This window comes from Haliotis rufescens, unplaced genomic scaffold (genome assembly GCF_023055435.1).
Source record: "Haliotis rufescens isolate VD_foot unplaced genomic scaffold, xgHalRufe1.0.p SCAF_4, whole genome shotgun sequence".
NCBI classification, from domain to species: Eukaryota; Metazoa; Mollusca; class Gastropoda; order Lepetellida; family Haliotidae; genus Haliotis; species Haliotis rufescens.
This window is the reverse complement of record NW_025964112.1, coordinates 61120122-61139955: the sequence shown is the minus strand read 5'-3', so window position 1 is coordinate 61139955 and position 19834 is coordinate 61120122. Positions and strand designations below refer to the sequence as shown.

General features: G+C 43.3%; 1 protein-coding gene across 1 annotated transcript in view; it reads right to left on the bottom strand.

The window, feature by feature from the left end:
* Positions 1-19834, bottom strand: part of LOC124116126 (angiotensin-converting enzyme-like) — a 51838-nt gene that overhangs the window by 13686 nt on the left and 18318 nt on the right. Inside the window, exons 2-14 of the mRNA XM_048381606.1 lie at positions 16557-16718; positions 15385-15472; positions 12047-12190; positions 10851-11042; positions 10587-10684; positions 10160-10332; positions 9398-9522; positions 8113-8211; positions 7807-7951; positions 6931-7029; positions 6114-6236; positions 5634-5886; positions 1562-1825 (exon numbers count right to left, since the gene is read on the bottom strand). Of these exons, the coding sequence (XP_048237563.1) occupies positions 1562-1825; positions 5634-5886; positions 6114-6236; positions 6931-7029; positions 7807-7951; positions 8113-8211; positions 9398-9522; positions 10160-10332; positions 10587-10684; positions 10851-11042; positions 12047-12190; positions 15385-15472; positions 16557-16718 (1965 nt within the window). The remainder of the gene's footprint in view (positions 1-1561; positions 1826-5633; positions 5887-6113; positions 6237-6930; positions 7030-7806; positions 7952-8112; positions 8212-9397; positions 9523-10159; positions 10333-10586; positions 10685-10850; positions 11043-12046; positions 12191-15384; positions 15473-16556; positions 16719-19834) is intronic.

Here is a 19834-nt window from a genome sequence, read left to right as displayed (position 1 = left end):
GGTGTGATGTGTGGCCATGGCACGGACGTACCTGAGCACACACCCGATTCACTTAACAACGGGCTTGTAAACTATGCGTACGAGCAGTTTCCAATGTTGACCAGATCCTAAAGCCGTGGAGAACCAGTGTCACCGCACGCACACATACGTCCTAATGCCAATATATTCAATGAACATAGTGTCATGTAAACACGAAAATATCCACTTTCAGACGGTGTGAGCTGAATACCGGCATGTCCACTTCTTAACAGTATCCGATGTCAGTGTAAATATGTAAATATGAACATATTCTCTGACAACGTTTCGTGTAAAGTCGGGTATATCATAGCGGAGGGTATGTCGTGTAAACAACTGTCATCTCAAACATCATAACATGCCATGCAACACAAGAAGAAGGTGGCGATAGGCATGAATGTTTAGTTGCATTTACTGAGTGAAATTATTTTATAATGTATATTTACATTGAGACTACAAAACATGAATTATAATTCTCGATCGAAGATGTTTTTAAAATATATTGGGATAATCGGGTTTTTTTATTTATTAACGAGCTACCGTTTAGGATGTTACTGATTCTCGAACATACGAAATATGGGACACGGCCAGTGATTGAGGTCGTAGAGTGAGTGAGTGAGTATGACTTTACGCCTCTTTCAGACATAATTCAACAACATCATGGCGGTGCTATCGCTTTATCTCACCCAAACGATATCTTCTAGTTTGAGGTGATAATTAAATTTTTCTCCTAAATAAAAGTGACATTTCAAAACAAAACTGTGCTCAAAGCAGAGTCCAAAGTAAAAGTTATTATACAATATTATTGAAAACTGAAATTTGACAATAATAAGGATGACATGTAGTTTATCGAATCGATCTGTGGATACAATAGACTACTTGTCACTTGCCGTCTTGAGAATATTGGGGTAAGACGAAAGAGTGAATGTCAGGTTCGATTGCCCACATAGCCACAATGTATGACGGTCAGTCCTAGTGTTCTTGTTGTAATTTAGGTCGAATTGCTGAAAGTTAAAACAATAGTCGCTCTCTTAAGTAAGCTCTGCTTATGAGACCCGTGAAGATTCGGGGTAGAATAGGTCTTCAGCAATCCATGCTTGCCGTAAAAGGTGACTGTGCTTGTCGTAAGAGGCGACTAACGGGATCGGATGGTCAGGCTCGCTGACTTGGTTGATGCATGTCATCCATCCCAATTTCGTGGATCGATGTTGGTGATGTCAATTGTCTGGTCCAGACTCGATTATTTAGACAGCCGTTATATAGCTGGTATATTGGTGAGTGCGGCGTTAAACAACCAACCAACCAACCAACCAAATCTACTTATGAATTTAATCTTTATTCTTCAAATCGGGTGTTAAAATAACAAGACGTAACATTTTCACCGTAACGTGTTTACAGAGCATTAAATACAAGGAAGAATTTGAAATGGAAATTTTGAATAAAAAATATTTTTTCTTCAATATCATAAATATTAAAAACGTTCAGTGAACAATACATTAATACACCCTGAGTTTATATGTGATCAAAAGATATATTCGGGTCTTACCATGGCATTTCTGTTCTCGTCTGTGATGTTCGTGTAATACTCCCATGTCTTGACCGATGACTTGTAATACACGCGGGCACTCTCGGCATCCTGCTCGTTCAAGAACTGCCTTGCCTGATCCAGGTCAGTGATCAGTTGACCACTGGTCAAAAACACCGTGACGGCGCTAAACAGCGCGAGACAGAGGTGTGTACGCATGTCTCCGAGTGTGCCGTCGCAGGTAGACTGAGCGGGGATTGATAGAAGCAGGTAGGTGTGTGTACACTGGCGTCACCTGTAGGTAAACAAGCTCCAAACGACACACAATACCAGGACCAAACATGAACTACTTTCCTCTAAGTAGTATACGTTTGGAAGTATTCCTGACATAGGGTCTCTTCTGATTTCAGTCTAACCGGTGAGTCAATGTGGTTTTACGTGGTCTGTAGATAATCGTTTCTGCTATGGGAGATCACTGGTTGATGATTGATCAACACCTCACACCGTCGGCTGTAACAGTTTGTTGATCTATACTACTATATGTACTACCGACAGAAGACGAGGCATCTGATGAAATGATGGTGAAGGTGTAATGGATATTTATGGTTGTAAACTTAATTCAGGGCGTGTAGATCACTATCTGGTGTGTCCACAATGTTGGGCGAAACATGCACATCCAGATGGATACTGTTGAGTAACTTGCGTAGGGTGGCCCTTGATATTGGCCGCCATTCCGCCTAAAGAGCTGCCCTAAGCTAGGCCACGTTGGGGTGGTTATTGTTTCTCTGGCGTACACCTCCGCCCGAGAACATCCCACTGATGCTGTATTGGAGACGTGTCAAGGGAACACAGCGGGCAGTCCAATGTCCGTATGCCTACCGCCCGAGATCATCCCACAGATGCTCTATTGGAGACGTGTCAAGGGAACACAGCGGGCAGTCCAATGTCCGTATGCCTTCCGCCCGAGATCATCCCACTGATGCTGTATTGGAGACGTGTCAAGGGAACACAGCGGGCAGCCCAGTGTCCGCATGCCTACCGCCCGAGATCATCCCACAGATGCTCTATTGGAGACGTGTCAAGGGAACACAGCGGGCAGTCCAATGTCCGTACGCCTTCCGCCCGAGATCATCCCACAGTTGCTTTATTGGAGACGTGTCAATGGAACTTTGCGGGCAGTCCAATGTCCGTACGCCTTCCGCCGGGAGACCATCCAACAGATGCTCTATTGGAGACGTGTCAATGGAACTTTGCGGGCAGTCCAGTGTCCGTACGCCTTCCGCCCGAGACCATCCCACAGATGCTCTATTGGAGACGTGACAATGGAACTAAGCGGGCAGTCCAATGTCCGTACGCCTTCCGCCCGAGAACACCCCACAGATGCTCTATTGGAGACGTGTCAATGGAGCTTAGAGGGCAGTCCAATGTCCGTACGCCCTCCGCCCGAGAACATCCCACAGATGCTCTATTGCAGACGTGTCAATGAAGCTTAGAGGGCAGTCCAATGTCCGTATGCGTTCTCGTCGGAGATAATCGGCGACGACCTGGCATTGTCATCTTGCATTTCAAAATTTCAGCGAATGGAACGACAGGACGCAAACTTTTGTCAACATATCGCTGGACAGTCAAATGTCCATTCACAATAACCAAATCAGTTCTGTCATGTGTAAAACCGACCCACACCATGACACAACCGCCCCCATAACGATCATGGTCAATTGTTGCCCTGGCATACCGCTCGCCGCTACGTCGCCAACAATGTTTTCTGTCATCGGTGAATCGGAGGTAAAACCTTGATTCTTCTGTAAACATGGTGTAACGTCACTGGCGCACAGCCTGTCCCTGGTGATGATTAGCCCACCCCAATCTTTGCCGCCTATGGCAAGCTGTTAGGGCCACACCCTTCACAGGATGCCTTGCTTTCAGGCGAGCAGATTTTAATCTATTGCGTAGTGCAATTATGGTAACGGGATGATCTTGTCTAGGTGTCGATTGTCTAGGCCTGCCACCCCAAGGTCTCATCGCAACCTCACCCGTACTTGTCCCTTGTCGATAAAGTACACTTTTTGATTTGCCAAACACTTGGGATGTTTACATCCCCTCCTCTATCATACCCACTATTCGCCATTATATTTGTTTTTCTGGTACCGCCTCGGAGGCATTGTGTGTGTGCTTAGTACAATTGCACTAGCGATTGTGAGTTCCCTCATAAGCGCGAAGTTTGACTCCTGTGTGCACTTGCATCACGTGCTGTCCGTGCATAATGTGATTAGATGTTCAGATGCAACGTCACGGTAGTTTAAATGCACACCTCAACCATAGCTACATTCCAACCATTCATTCCCTTATTTTTTGTCGGTAGTATGTATACTTTTAAGCTGTAATGCATGCATCGACCACAAGCCTGATGCACAACTTACTAGGACTGTTGAGAACAATGACCTGTCCGTAATTCCCAAACATACTTCTTCCTATGAAACTGACAATGCATAAATGTTTGGAATTCGAACATTAAGCCACACGGCATTGATAACCGTATATACATCCTAACGTCTAGAATCTGTATCAGATAAAGTCTCCACAGTCTCTCGAATTGTTACGACTTGTGGGTGTGACCCAGTTAGAGCACACACACACACCCCACACAACCCCCATTCCCCCACACCCCCAACCCTTGCTGCAGCTTTATACATCTGTTTCCAGAGCAAACACTAGAAGTGGTGACCTATGTTCAACGAGCACGCTTGAAAAGTATTTAAAATTACTATTATGTTCTCAGTCTTAAAGTACGACGTTAACATTAGACATTAAATACAAGGTAAAAATATATCATCTGCTTCAGACCATTGCTCACGCTCTGGAAATACATTTTAGCTTGACACAAAAGAAACAAAGTGTATCTTGATATTTGCTTTAATTTGTTTTATACAAAAATACAAACGTACTACTGTACAGGAATAACATGGATGGACTACTATCCTGCATCCACACAACTGCATCAGCTCGAGAAAAGCCCATCTACATCACGAAGTCAGACACAACGCTACTTCTGCATATCCCAAAGAGGTGTAACGTGTTAATTAAGCGTGGAAATGAAACAGCTAAACATCGTTGTACATAATATTACATCATGGCGGATGCCATGTATAAAGACATCATTATGTTATCATTAAATTCACAGAAGAATGTAACATGTACTGGTAGCATGCAGCCGGACAATATGACGACCCAGCAACTATACACAGATCACATATACAACCACAGCATTGTTTTTAACCCGGGAAAACAAACTTTTGTGCGCATTTTAGAACGAGAGTAAAGTACCACACTGTTGGATGAGTTTATACGTAATTCTTTCATTACAATAACCAAAGACAAGACAGTGTACCGTGTGTCGAGCATGAAACCATATCACTCAAACTTCACATTCAGAAACTGAACAGAGTTGGAATAATGTTATTTAATCATGCTGGACGACTCTAACTGCGTAAAATGTTATTCCATGGCCGAAAATAGGACTGCTGTGAGTGTGGACTGTGTTGAATGGCTATTGAATAAAAGTTTCAAAGCAGTAGTGTATTTATTTTATGCGTTTGTGCACGAAAAGAAACTGAGCCCAAACAAAGTAGACGTGACACAATTCAGATGTCGACATATTTACATCTGCCCATCTGTATTGGGGCAACACGTGACCTTGAACAATATCTTTAAGTGTCACTTTAGAAGTTGTTGTAACAGTGAAGACAGAGGTCACTTACTTTATTTCGACTTCTTCTTTTTTTCAATGTGACGTTTCGAATAGGGAATACGAATAAAGAATTGTCAATACGATATGTGCCGAAACATTATTGAAGGAACAAAAAAGCTGAAATCTATTCAACTTTGGTTTCGCTGACCTGATTTGGCTGCGTTTAATAATCGTCACACGGGGGCCTCAATTTATTCCTCTGCTCACACAAAACTTGATTATGCAACAGTGTGGAAACTACAACGCCTATGTACAGTTATATTACAACGATCCTTTGAAAATGAGGGTACACACGAGGTAAGTATCGCCCGCCCTGTTATACACCAGACAACATTATGTAAGTCACAATGATGACAGAAGAAGAGTGGCCAGTAAAGCCATTAGTGATATGCTGACAGGGCTTGTGGAGCTGGGCACTGGTATCTTTTCTGGGCACATGTGCTTCCAGCCTGTCTCGTGCCCTTCGTTTTGAGTTTTCAGCCAATCAGTGAGCGGTTGAAAATACTCCATGAGCGGTCCGGCATCCATCTTGTCTTGACCGGTAATGATCTGCATCACTTCGGGCCATGGCCGAGATGAACCAAGCTCCAGCACTCGACTGAAAGGGAGATATATTTAAACGTGAGTTCCTGACCCGTGAATATTGTATGGGGTGAATGTTGGTAAGCAAGGAAACAAAGGAGAATGTAACTTGCTTTATTATCAGCCTGCCTGATGGCTGTTGGTGATAACGTTCGACACGCATACCTGAGGTATAAATGAACGCGGCGAAGGGTTTTGAAAGAGAAAGGAAATTATTGTCTAAATTCTTAGATGAATATCGACCTGAGGAGAGAGCCAGCTTCCCTTGACTGATAGATGTCGCACTTGTGCATCGGCCCTGTTTGATTGGCTGCCTGGCACAGCGCCTTGTGGAACTGGAACTGGATGACGAAACTCACGAAGTATCTGAAACAACATATGTAATTAGTGGGTGTACCTCGCCTATTGTACAGACAGAGACTTTACGCGTGTTGTTTCTGTATAATGAGCATAAGTGCGGTGTTTTATGCCTATTGCCTATGGGTGTGAGCGTCATGCACTTTACAAATTGTATAGTGAGTATAAAGGCAATGTACTTTACCAATTGTATAGTGAGTATAAAGGCAATGTACTTTACACATTGTAAAGTAAGTGTAAAGACAATGTACTTTACAAATTGTAAAGTGAGTATGAAGGCAATGTACTTTACAAATTGTAAAGTGAGTATAAGGCAATGTACTTTACATTTGAATAGTGATTACAAACGTCATGTACTTCAGGTATTGTATAGTGAGTATAAACGTCATGTACTTTACAAAAAGTATAGTGAGTGCGTTTGTTGGCTTTGAACAGTATTCCAGTTACATCACTTCAGCGAAATGCAGGAGGGAGGCTCGAAGTGATGCATGTCCACTTTGGTAAAACCCTCGACTACAAGCATGGTGCTGACAAACCTAAGAACATAACCAGGTCGAACAGGGACACAATCATGGGTGTCCAGCGTATCCAAGGGACGCAACTCGATTTGCGGTGCATTGGAGGACTGGGCCATCCGTTCAGCACAATTGTACAGTTGAATACGAATGGAGTACCTGGTGTATATAACACTGTTGTTTCTCACCTGATGTATGGTGTGTTGGCCGGAATGTGGTACTTAGCGCCGGGATCAAAGTCATCTTCGGATCTTTCTACCGGAGGAGATACACCCTGGTATCGGCATCTGAAAACAGGCATTGAGACATCAGCAGGGACTCGAGGTCACAGATGTGAAGCGATTCCAATGACTGGACCAGGTGTCTTTGTTGTCATATCTTTGACGACCGGTTGATTGTATTTTTAAAAGCCCCGCTACTTGGTCACACACCCAAGCTAACCTACCCCTCTGCAGATGGTCCACAGCCTGGTGGTGTTGACTACTAGTATATTTGGCGTCTCTAGCTTGTGTACTTCCGCTCGTCTCCCCTGTGGGCTCACAGCTTCCTACTGTAGAAGCTCTGAAGCGTCCAAACTCACCTCAGGACTTACCCGGGGGCCCCCTCTTGATGCTATAGACACGCTGCGTAGTCTCTACCCTGCATCGTTCCCCTAGCTCTCTGGCGTGTCATACCTGAACCCACCACTTGGTGTTGTAGAAACTTATGACTCACCTGGACAACCACACTTGGTGTTGTAGAAGCTCTGTAGCGTTTCTTACCTGTAACTTACCTCTCGACTTACGCTAGGGTCCAAAATTGGTGTTGTAGAGGCTCTGTGGCGTCTCTCACCTGCACCTCACCTCATGACTGACCTGAGGGCCCACCAGTTGGTGTTGTAGAGACTCTGTGGCGTCTCTCACCTGTGTATATTCCCCCGTCTTACCTGAGGGCCAAGGACATGTTGTTGAAGATCTGTTGCGTCCCTCACCTGCACCTCACCTCATGACTTACCTGAGGGCCAACCACTTGGTGTTGTAGAAGCTCTGTGGCGTCTCTCACCTGCACCTCACCTCATGACTTACCTGAGGGCCCACCACTTGGTGTTGTAGAAGCTCTGTGGCGTCTCCCCACTGAACACACTCCATCTCCATAAATCCATCAGATAGCCGAACGGGAGGAAGGCGATCTTGTCTAGGGCCATGCTCAACATGTAGTTGATGTCGCTCTCTGCAACGTTGTTGCAATGTTGATAAAGTCATAATATGCTACAAATATGTGGTAATTTTAACGGATGTTCTGCCGGTAAAGACATCTTTAAAAGAAATACTTTTTTAGGAAATACACGAGAAACAACTAAGTAAGTCCTCATCCAGAAATAAATAACATGCCTCGATCCTCTTCCACGTTAGACAAAAGGCCAATTGACTGTAAATGTTTTGGGGTTGCAACTGATAAGGCCATGACATCTCCCACTGCCTCGTGAAATCCTGCAAATCAAACACACATTTGCCTCCTTTTAATACTATAAAAATACTAATTACACTAGTTTTGAAAACGCATATGCATGTCTTAGAGGTCAACAAACTAAAAATGACAATTTCTTGACATTTGAATTTTTTTCTTTGGTTTTACCACAAGATATTACAGATTCGTAACATCATGCTAACAAGATTATGCACACTTCTGGGGATTGAACAGCATGGATCTACAGCATAAGTCTCTCCTAATCAATCCCATTTACGTGGATCGATGCTCATGATATCAAAAACTGGATTGTCTGGTCCAGATTCGATTATTTACAGACCGCCGTCATATAGCTGGACTATTGCTGAGTGTGGCGTTAAACAACAAACAAACAAACAAACAAACATTTCCAAATATTGCTTACACGTGATTATGTTCATTAGACACCATGCACATCCTATTAATATACAACAGAAGGATGGCCGTATTCAAATACTTTGATTTCAAAAGAACAATTTACTAAAAGTGTCCCGCCTTCAGGCAGGTCATTGTTGTCAAAAAGTGCACATTCCACATCTTTTACAGATCACCCATATTACGTTCTGGAGCTAATCTACAAACGTTAACAAACAAAGTATTATTATCGGACTGTACAGACTTCATCAGAAAGCATCATAAATGACTTATCCTTTAAGGAAATTACACGCTCTCTGCTAGTGTACGTTTGCTTTGAAACTTTATTACTCTAACACAGAAAACATTTTCAAAACTTGACACCCACGCATCGAAATTCCGTAGAATCTCTGTTAATGAGACTAATAAACAAATTATTATTGTATTACTGAAACTAATCAAAATATACTGCACTTACTCTACAATTAATATACTCTGCGTTTAATATAACCGGTTTTCATGTATTTTTCCTGGGATTTTGACTGGTGTTTTATGTGATGTTCACGCTATCATTGACCATCGGCGGAGCAGGATACTCTCACCTTTTCGCGAACACCTGGTATCATTATTATTTGATAGTGAATCATAAACACATAGTTGGACTCGTACAGTGAACTCTGCTTACGATTATGGAAAGGGTTTTGTCGTTTGCATTTATATATTGTTATTACATTTTATTCTGACAGTGTGCTGATGCTGCAATATTGCTTACACGGTGTATAACAAGAAGCATTCACTTCTATTACAAAGCGTTACCTGGATTAGCTCCCGCTCTGAACACAACAGGCTGGTGCATGTACTGGAGGAAGTACTCCACGTGTCCCATCTCGTGGTGGGTGGTGATCAGGTCCAGCATGGTGATGTCCGTGCACTGCTTCACCCTACACAATATTGCAACAGGGCTTCACTCTGTTCTCACACCTATTATCTTGAAGTGCATGTTTTGGTTTGGTTTGGTTTGGTTTGTTGTTTAACGCCGCACCCAGCAATATTCCAGCTATATGACGGCGGTCTGTAAATCATCGAGTCTGGACCACACAATCCAGTGACTGATATCATGAGCATCAATCCACGCATTTGGAATCGATGACATGCATCAACCAAGTCAGCGAGCCTGACCACCCGGTCCCGTTAGTCGCCTTTTACGACAAGCATAGTCGCCTTTTACGGCAAGCATGGGTTGCTGAAGACCTATTCTACCCCGGAATCTTCAGGAAGTGCATGTCTAGTATGTGCAGAACAATTAAAAAAAGCAATTCCGGTTGCCTAAAGGAAATTAAAACATGTCCTTTGATATCAACAGAAAGTATCTTCAAAGATTACTACAGAAGTAAACAGACACCAGGAATGATGCAAGCGATTATATCGACACCATAAGGGCGTCCCAAGCTAACATACAGAATTATAAGCACACACCGGTAGTCCACACAAGAGTTGTTCCAGGAGATTACGTATATTCTGACACCAGACGGAAGTCCGTACTAGTAGTGGTTTCATGGAAAATATATTTACACTCACCGGAAGTCCCGGCCATTGTAGAAATCCCAGGCAGACGCGTGGCAGACGACTGGGCGACCATCTTTAGGCTTCTCTATCATGGAGAGATCCCAGAATGGCTGTGGCATAGGCTTCATACCGAGTGATTGGAAGAAGTCGTCCGCGGTGTGAAACATCCTCAGTGCAGTATAGTTCTGAAACAATCCATGAGAAACAACATCCGTGATACGCAACTACGTTCAGACGCCCTATATATGCAACACAAGAGCTGGTGTAGCCTAATGGTTAAAGCGTTGGTTCGTCGCGTCGAATGTAAAAAAATGGATACAATGTGCGAAGGGTATAGTTCCCAAGTCATGATGTGGCTGGATTATTGCTGGAAACAGCGCAAAACACTACTCACTCGCTCCCTAAAATTCCTGACTTATCTCCCCTGTGGGTCCCTTACCTGTGCCTTCATCTGTGGGGTGACGTCAACGCTCTCCTTGTCCTTGAAGGGCTGGAGAATGTCGAGTAGGTTGCCCCACGACTGGGCCCACATGTTGCCTGGAAGACAGGACACCATTCTACTCAAAACGACAATGATAAGAAATTCTTTGTTGACGCCTACCCCGTAGATGGGCTTGAATATCCATATGTGTTTATTGTGGATCAAAAATTCCCTTGTCTGGTATATTTACGCCTTGGAATAAAATGATAGGGTGACACCTACCCAGTAGTTGGGCTGGAATGTGTCCTTCCTTGGGGAAGATCTGCTCTCCATACACCTCCTTCAGCTTCCTCCTGGTGTAGGCGTGCAGCTGTATGTACAGCGGCTCCAGCTGCAGGAACAGCCTTTCCACGTCCTGGGCGAAAGTGTCGCTCTCGTACCACGACTGCCAGTAGGCACCAGTATCGTTGTATCCTGTAATATACGACAGCTACGCGATTAATCGCTAGGAACAATGAATAACGAAGCGTGGTATTTCACGGTGAAACATTGTTCTATCATGACGTCATTTCTGGAGATTCGAACATGCGGTCGTATCTTGACATCGTAAATTGGACGACGTTATTTTTTAGAAGGGTAATGTCTAATGAGTTGTTCCCCGTAGATGTAGCTTGGCAACGCAGATAAACACAATGGCCAAAAGATCGCATCCCAGAGTGGGCGAGATATGATAATTTGTATTGGGAGAAAAGGTACAGATAATCGACGTGAAAATTGAAAGCTGATTGGGTAAATACCAAACTTAACACCCCTGTACATAAAAAAGTGTTGTCACTTTTTGACGAGTATCCAGTGAGTTATCATTATTCAAACACGTCCAAATATAAATTTAAAGCTTGTATATATTATTAAAACCCTTGAAGAGGCTGTATATAATGTCGAGATCTCATAAAAGAAATAAACGACTTGTGGTCGTTGGTTATTATGCAATAATGCGCCCCTCAGAACTTATTCTCCCTGCAGTGTTTTATTGCACGATAAAAAAACTCCCTCTCGTCGTATATTTCTGAAGTATAAATACACTTCGTGCGGTTATTCGCCACAAAATAACGTGGGGTTATTTTTCATTCAATTTTGAGTATAAAGCCGACAATAAGAGGTGTATAGGACACAGAACACGACTTCCTTCATGTCGTGTAATTTTGACATAAATAACTGAGAACATAAGTGAAGAAATGCTATCCTGGCCAATTAATTTGTCATTTGGATGATATCCACTATATCAAACACAACAAACATTCGAACTCACGATCCTCAAGCCATTCCAGTTGATATGGTAAATGAATTTAACTAATAATCCGGTATTAAAAAGTTATAATTATGAGACATGAATTATCAGAGGGGTCATCGAATTAGTTCGAGATATAGATGCATTCGTTACAAAAGAGTTCGAAATATTGAGGTTCGACTATATGTACCGTTTGCCCTGATGGCCTCGTTGCTTAGTACAACAAACTCAGCATACAGGTCCTTCATCTTGTTTCCCGTCTGTTCCCTCCATCCGCGCCAGGTCTTTGTCAGTTCCCAGTAGTCACGTGACGTAGCCATCAAGCGAGTGATTCCTGCAGAACGACATGACACATAATGTTATCTCCTTCCGGGGACAGATTACCCGTGTACCATCGAGTATCACGTCATTGCATGCTCCGTCTGACATAGTGCACTGCGTATATATGCCCTTTACCCTGTGTTGAGAAGTACACCCAACCTCTTGTAAATTGTGTGAGATCTATCGAGGGCTGGTGCAGTACAATTTGAGGTGACGTGAGATGAAATGGGGTTTAACGTCGAGTCCAAGATTATTGTACTTATAGCGACGTGCACCCACGTGTATGTGTGTGTGTGTGTGTGTGTGTGTGTGTGTGTGTGTGTGTGTGTGTGTGTGGCTTCTTGTACGAATCCGGACTATTGCCGATTTTATAGTGCCAGCCCACTGAGATACACCCCCCATGCTGCAAATAACATGAATCCCCAACTCAGACAAAGTATACTGACTCAGAGCAGACCAGTCCTTGTTTCAGCCCCTTAATGCCGAGCGAAACAACAAGTACCATCTTTTCTGAAATCAAACCCCGGACCTTTCGCTCGCCGGGCGGACGCTCCACCACTAGACCACGGAGGCGGTCCAGTACAGTCAGAGACTATGTGAACTTGATCCCAACATTATTGTGTGCAGTATGCCAACTTTCTCCATGGTATGTTGAATACCTCACAACAGAAGTTAAGCAGACTCGATGTTTTAATATATCTGTGGTTCATCTGTCATAGCTGTGGGTATTGCAACCACAACCTTCCAAATGTGTATGTTCTTTAAGTGTGTGTGTGTGAGTTTGGTTTTAACGCCGCTTTTAACATTATTCCAGTTATATCACGGCGTGTCAGCTTAACGTGGGGGCAAAGCCCGAAGTGATGTAGGTCTCAGACGTTTACAACTTCGGTGAAACCCACGAGCACGGGCATGGTGCTGACAAACCTAGAAACATAATCGCGGCGAACCGGGATTCGAACCCACAACCATAGGTTTCTGGCGTGTCCAAGGGACGCACGACGAATCGCAGCGCCTTAGACGACTGGGCCACCCGTACCCCCTTCTTTAAGTGTTATAGTGAGTATGTATGTAACATACCTGCTTCTTAGGTTAGTGTGTGTTAGCATACTTAACTCTGGGGTGTCGAGTGACCATGAAGCCGAATGACCCTTATTCTATAACGACATGCCTCTGCACTATAGCGTGTGCAGATATATAGCTTTAGTGTGTTCAGAATAGCCCACTTGTACCCTAGTATCGTATCGTATTATGTGTTAACCTGATGCCCATACTGTGCCCCGTAGGGATCTGGGTTAGAATATTGCTGGTCGTTAGAGACAAAATTGGATATGTGTGCCGTTGTACACCTTAGCGCTAAGGTCATACCTTAACACAGACCTACGTTGGTCGTAGTTCTAAGGTTATGTGTGCCGTTGTACATATCGATCTTAGCGCTAAGGTCATACCTTAACATAGACTTACGTTGGTCGTAGTTCTAATGTTATGTGTGCCGTTGTACAAATCGATCTTAGCGCTAAGGTCATACCTTAACATAGACTTACGTTGGTCGTAGTTCTAAGGTTATGTGTGCCGTTGTACAAATCGATCTTAGCGCTAAGGTCATACCTTAAAATAGACTTACGTTGGTCGTAGTTCTAATGTTATGTGTGCCGTTGTACAAATCGATCTTAGCGCTAAGGTCATACCTTAACATAGACATACGTTGGTCGTAGTTCTAAGGTTATGTGTGCCGTTGTACAAATCGATCTTAGCGCTAAGATCAGACCTTAACATAGACTTACGTTGGTCGTAGTTCTAAGGTTATGTGTGCCGTTGTACAAATCGATCTTAGCACTAAGAACATACCTTAACATAGACTTACGTTGGTCGTAGTTCTAAGGTTATGTGTGCCGTTGTACAAATCGATCTTAGGGCTAAGGTCATACCTTGACATAGACTTACGTTGGTCGTAGTTCTAATGTTATGTGTGCCGTTGTACAAATCGATATTAGCGCTAAGGTCATACCTTAACATAGACATACGTTGGTCGTAGTTCTAAGGTTATGTGTGCCGTTGTACAAATCGATCTTAGCGCTAAGGTCATACCTTAACATAGACTTACGTTGGTCGTAGTTCTAAGGTTATGTGTGCCGTTGTACAAATCGATCTTAGCGCTAAGGTCATACCTTAACATAGACATACGTTGGTCGTAGTTCTAAGGTTATCAGTGCCGTTGTACAAATCGATCTTAGCGCTAAGGTCATACCTTAACATAGACATACGTTGGTCGTAGTTCTAAGGTTATGTGTGCCGTTGTACAAATCGATCTTAGCGCTAAGGTCATACCTTAACATAGACATACGTTGGTCGTAGTTCTAAGGTTATGTGTGCCGTTGTACAAATCGATCTTAGCGCTAAGGTCATACCTTAACATAGACATACGTTGGTCGTAGTTCTAAGGGTATGTGTGCCGTTGTACAAATCGATCTTAGCGCTAAGGTCATACCTTAACATAGACATACGTTGGTCGTAGTTCTAAGGTTATGTGTGCCGTTGTACAAATCGATCTTAGCGCTAAGGTCATACCTTAACATAGACATACGTTGGTCGTAGTTCTAAGGTTATGTGTGCCGTTGTACAAATCGATCTTAGCGCTAAGGTCATACCTTAACATAGACATACGTTGGTCGTAGTTCTAAGGTTATCAGTGCCGTTGTACAAATCGATCTTAGCGCTAAGGTCATACCTTAACATAGACATACGTTGGTCGTAGTTCTAAGGTTATGTGTGCCGTTGTACAAATCGATCTTAGCGCTAAGGTCATACCTTAACATAGACTTACGTTGGTCGTAGTTCTAAGGTTATGTGTGCCGTTGTACAAATCGATCTTAGCGCTAAGGTCATACCTTAACATAGACCTACGTTGGTCGTAGTTCTAAGGTTATCAGTGCCGTTGTACAAATCGATCTTAGCGCTAAGGTCACACCTTAACATAGACTTACGTTGGTCGTAGTTCTAAGGTTATTTTGTACAACGGCAACCAGGCTGGTTGTTAGGCTCAGCGATTTGGTTGATTGCGCGTCCTCGTATCCCGATGGCGTGGATCGTTTCTCGCCATATCGATCACAGGATTGCCTGGTCCAGACTCGGTTATTTACAGGCCGTCGTCATATAGCTGGAATATTGCTAAGTCGGGCGTTAAACAAACAAACAAATAAACAAACAAACCTGGCTCCAGCTCGAGACACTGATCGTCCTTCACGCACACCTTGCCCGTGCTGTAGATCCCCTCCATCTCAGACAGCACGTTGTTCAGCTGAAAACAACGCCATTGTATTCCATTACTGCTGGCAATGTAGTGTACGTGGTCAACTCATATTACACTTCAGCGATGTTTCGATTAACACCGTTATCGAGGATGGTGCTAGCAAACCATAACACATATTCAAGACGAGACTGGGATTCGACCAGAGTATTCTTGCGGAACAAAAGGACGCAACTCTGGGCAGTTCTTTTGACTTTCCTGACACACCGACACACTGGGACACGATACCAGCATGGTATCGGTATTATGTATCGATTCAAAACGATACAAGAACATACTAGAGTGACATGTAATATGGCAAAGACAAAAAATACCATCTGCTGATTGTATGTGTGGGATCTGAAACCAACGTCTTTCAAAACGTTTTATGGTGGATATTTGGAGGACAGTTTCAAATTTGACTCATCAGTAGCAAAAATCATGTCCGATGCAATTCCCTATTTTGATTTGTACCATATGTTTCCGTGTCTTTTCAGATGAACAATTGACTTGCCTTTGCATGTATTAGTGACGGGTGCAACCGGTGCGACAGGATAGGCTCAACCTTTCGCGAACACCTGGTATCATTACACCTTGATAATAGACACATGCTCATGAATCGTACAATCGATTGAGATCTCTTTTCACTATGGCAAGTGTTTTGTCGCTTGTATTTTATGAATTGACTCAGTTCTGCTAAAAATATTTCAGTAAGGCTGCTATTCATTTCATGTGTTTCTTTAATATGTCAAGATGCGAGTGTTCATGTACGTATAAATATACGTACATGAACACTCGCATCTTGACATATTAAAGAGAGAGTATCGTGTCACAACGAAGTATCTTGTTACAGCTCCAGTTAAAACCCTACTTGTCACAGATGAAATATTCCATCTCAAGTATCATTTGGATCGTTGCTCAAAATATCAATCACTGGTTTGTCTGCTCCAGACTCGATTATATGGATACATATATAAATGAAAAATTGCTGACAGCGGAATTAAACAACAAAACAAACTGGTCTGTAACACTGGATAATTCGAAGATCACTATTACTTCGAGTTAACGGGGTTTCAGTGCATATAGTTCTCCTCACCCTCTCTAGTTTGGTCTCTTCCGGCATGGCGGCGGTGCCGATGTCTGCGATGCTAGCAAACATCCTCTGCAGAGTGGCGTTCTGGTAGTTCCACCATTCAAACATGGAGGCATTCTTAGCTGACTGTTTGGTAAACGCGGCCTCTTCGAGGTTGGTAGCCACCTGAAATTACAGATACAACACAGATTAAACCGAGTCGTGCTAAATAATCTGTCAATTAAAGTATTATTTCGGATGAGCTGTCTAGTTAATATGTCTCTCTATATTGAGCATGAACAATCCCAACTAATGCCCTGTAAGGATTGAGCTTCACACTTAGTTCATGATGACCCAAATAAGCATGGCAGTATTAATACGAATATCTACCGAAACAGATTCCATAGGACGTAAAAATCAAAATAGGCATGAAAATCATATTAATGGATCACTGAGAATAAGTGATGAGGCCTACCTTTAGAATACAGTACCACAAACCTTTCAAACACGTGATCATACCCTATGACGTAATTTGTAGTATTTTGTTGCCAGTCACACCGGCGAAACAATGCCCTGTGACGTCCTCACAGTGAGCTATCAATCTCTACACGCAATGTCATTGAATACGCCCTGTGGTGTTGAGAGTTTTGAGTATTTGTTTACAGCCTGCGGCTGCGCATTTTAGAGCAAGCGCTAGTTTACGAAAGCAAAGTGAGAAGTTGTGGTACTGTATTCTAAAGGTGCTCCAGTGATGACACCCGGTGTTGGATTTGGTTGGTTGGTTGGTTTGATGTTTAACGCCACACTCAGCAATATTCCAGCTATATGGCGGCGGTCTGTAAATAATCGAGTCTGGACCAGACAATCCAGTGATTAATATCATGAGCATCGATCCACGCAATTGGGACCGATGACATGCATTAACCAAGTCAGCGAGCCTGACCACACGATCCCGTTAGTCGCCTTTTACGACAAGCATGGGTTGCTGAAGACCTATTCTACCCCGGAATCTTCACGGGTCAACGGTGTTGGAGAAATGAGTAAGCATGCCCTGCTCTACCTGTAGCACCCGCCACACACACAATCTTCAGTACGTGTCAGCGATTAAGGAGGTGTGAACACTCCATGTAAAGGCCATGGTACGGGATAGCATCGCCCTCCTTGTTGACAAGCTACGTGTCGCATTTAGTAAATTCCTCTAAGTGTCTACCATAACATTTCTGGAATGATTTAATCGGTCTTTGAAGGTGAAACACGGGAAGAGCTCTGTGTGAGAGGATGTTAGACTATGCTGGTATCCCATGATGGAGGAAGTGCGTGGAGTGCTGAAGACCTGTTTCCCAACTGTCGTCCATCAAGAATACCAACATCTTTACATGACTCGCAAAACGTGTTTTAGTCAGCGGGAGCAATAATACATCACTGTTGTATAAGAACCTTCATCTCAGAATTGTTTAATGACAGAATTGCTTCATCAGTTTAGAGCGTGTGAGTGTGGTTTTACGCCGCTTTTAGCAATATTCCAGCAATATCACGACGGGGACACCGGAAATGGGCTTCACACATTGTACCCATGTGGGGAATCGAACCCGGGTCTTCGGCGTGACGAGCGAACGCTTTAACCACTAGGATACCCGACCGCTTCAACTGTTTGAAGTCCAGGTGGAGGTGGAAGCATAATAAAAGGAAATCTATAGTGCGCCCTAGGCAATGGTGTTGATACTGATACTCGGGTGGATTAAATGGTTATACGAATGCAAACTCTTCTTGCACCTTACAACCGCCTCCGTGGTCTAGTGGTAGAGCGTCCGCCCGGAGAGCGGAAGGTCCGGGGTTCGATCCCCGACCGCGTCATACCAAAAGACGTTAAAAGATGGTACTTGTTGTTACCCTGTCTGGCGCTCGGCATTAAGGGGCTAAAACAAGGACTGGTCGGCTCGGAGTCAGTATACTGTGTCTGAGTGGGGTATTCATGTTAAACTGCGGCATGGTATCTCAGTGAGCTAGCACTATAAATCGGCATCAGTCCGGACTAGTACAAGCAGCCACACACACACAATCTTGGACGCGACGTTAAACCCCATTTCACCTTACCTCACCTCTTAATTCACAGAGTACAGCATCATAGCTTGTATTACTAGAAATGCCTACAATTTGTTTACAAAACTATAACTGTGCTCTTTCAATGCACGTTATGTGCTGATATCCCCAAACTTCAGAGGGTAGATTAAGATAGGAGCGATCATTCCGTCGAACAAGAACGTATTTACATTGAGCTTATAACACTTAATAAACCTTAAAAGACTAAATGTGGCTTTCTTAGCTTGTTGTGATAAGTGTAGACATTCTTTCCCCAACTCGTGTAGGTGTGAACTGGACACCGATCAGCATTAAATTCGCTGTGGGATTCTAACTACGATATTAAAATACGGCCACACTGAGGGCAAGCCATACTTTCCTCGTGATAAGCCTACAACTTATAATATAGGCTGAGGGAATGTATACCTAACATGTTGTGTCGATATAAATGTGATATAACACAGGTAGAGGTTGGACGACGGCTGTGTAAACACGGGCACCCATTGACTCTCCTCAACAGCACCATCACGAGCTGGTCGCTCCTCCCGCTGTACAGACAGTACTTGTTGACACTGGAGTAACCACTCGTCCACGTGTATAACTTACATTCCCTCTTATCTCATGTGATAGATGAATAACGCTGCACGCTTGTAAAAGGTTTGACATGATCATTTAGCCGTTTCACCTACGTTTCATTCAGCGTCGTCTTAGGCTGACATGATAACATCGGTTAATTTACCAGTTTTATTATACAACAGTCTGACTTCCTGAGTTGTGTCTGACACAGTTGACATGTCTTTATTTACTTCATAGATCAGTATGCCAATGTCAGACACTGTAAGGCATGTCCTGTAACTTCAAAATGGCGAGATCAATATGTCGATGTCAGACACAGTGAGGGACGTCACGTAACTTCAAGATAGAGAGAGTAATATGTCGATGTAAGATGCTGTAAGGGACGTTGTGTAACTTCGAGATAGAGAAGTATCTCTGTGCATAACTGTAAAAGACGTCACGTAACTTTAAGATAGAGACATCAGTATGTCGATGTAAGACACTGTTGGATACGTCAAGTAACTTTAAGACATAGGGATCAGTATGTCGATGTAAGACACTGTTGGAGACGTCACGTAACTTTAAGACAGAGAGATCAGTATGTCGATGTCAGACACTGTAAGGGACGTCATGTAACTTTAAGACAGAGAGATCAGTATGTCGATGTA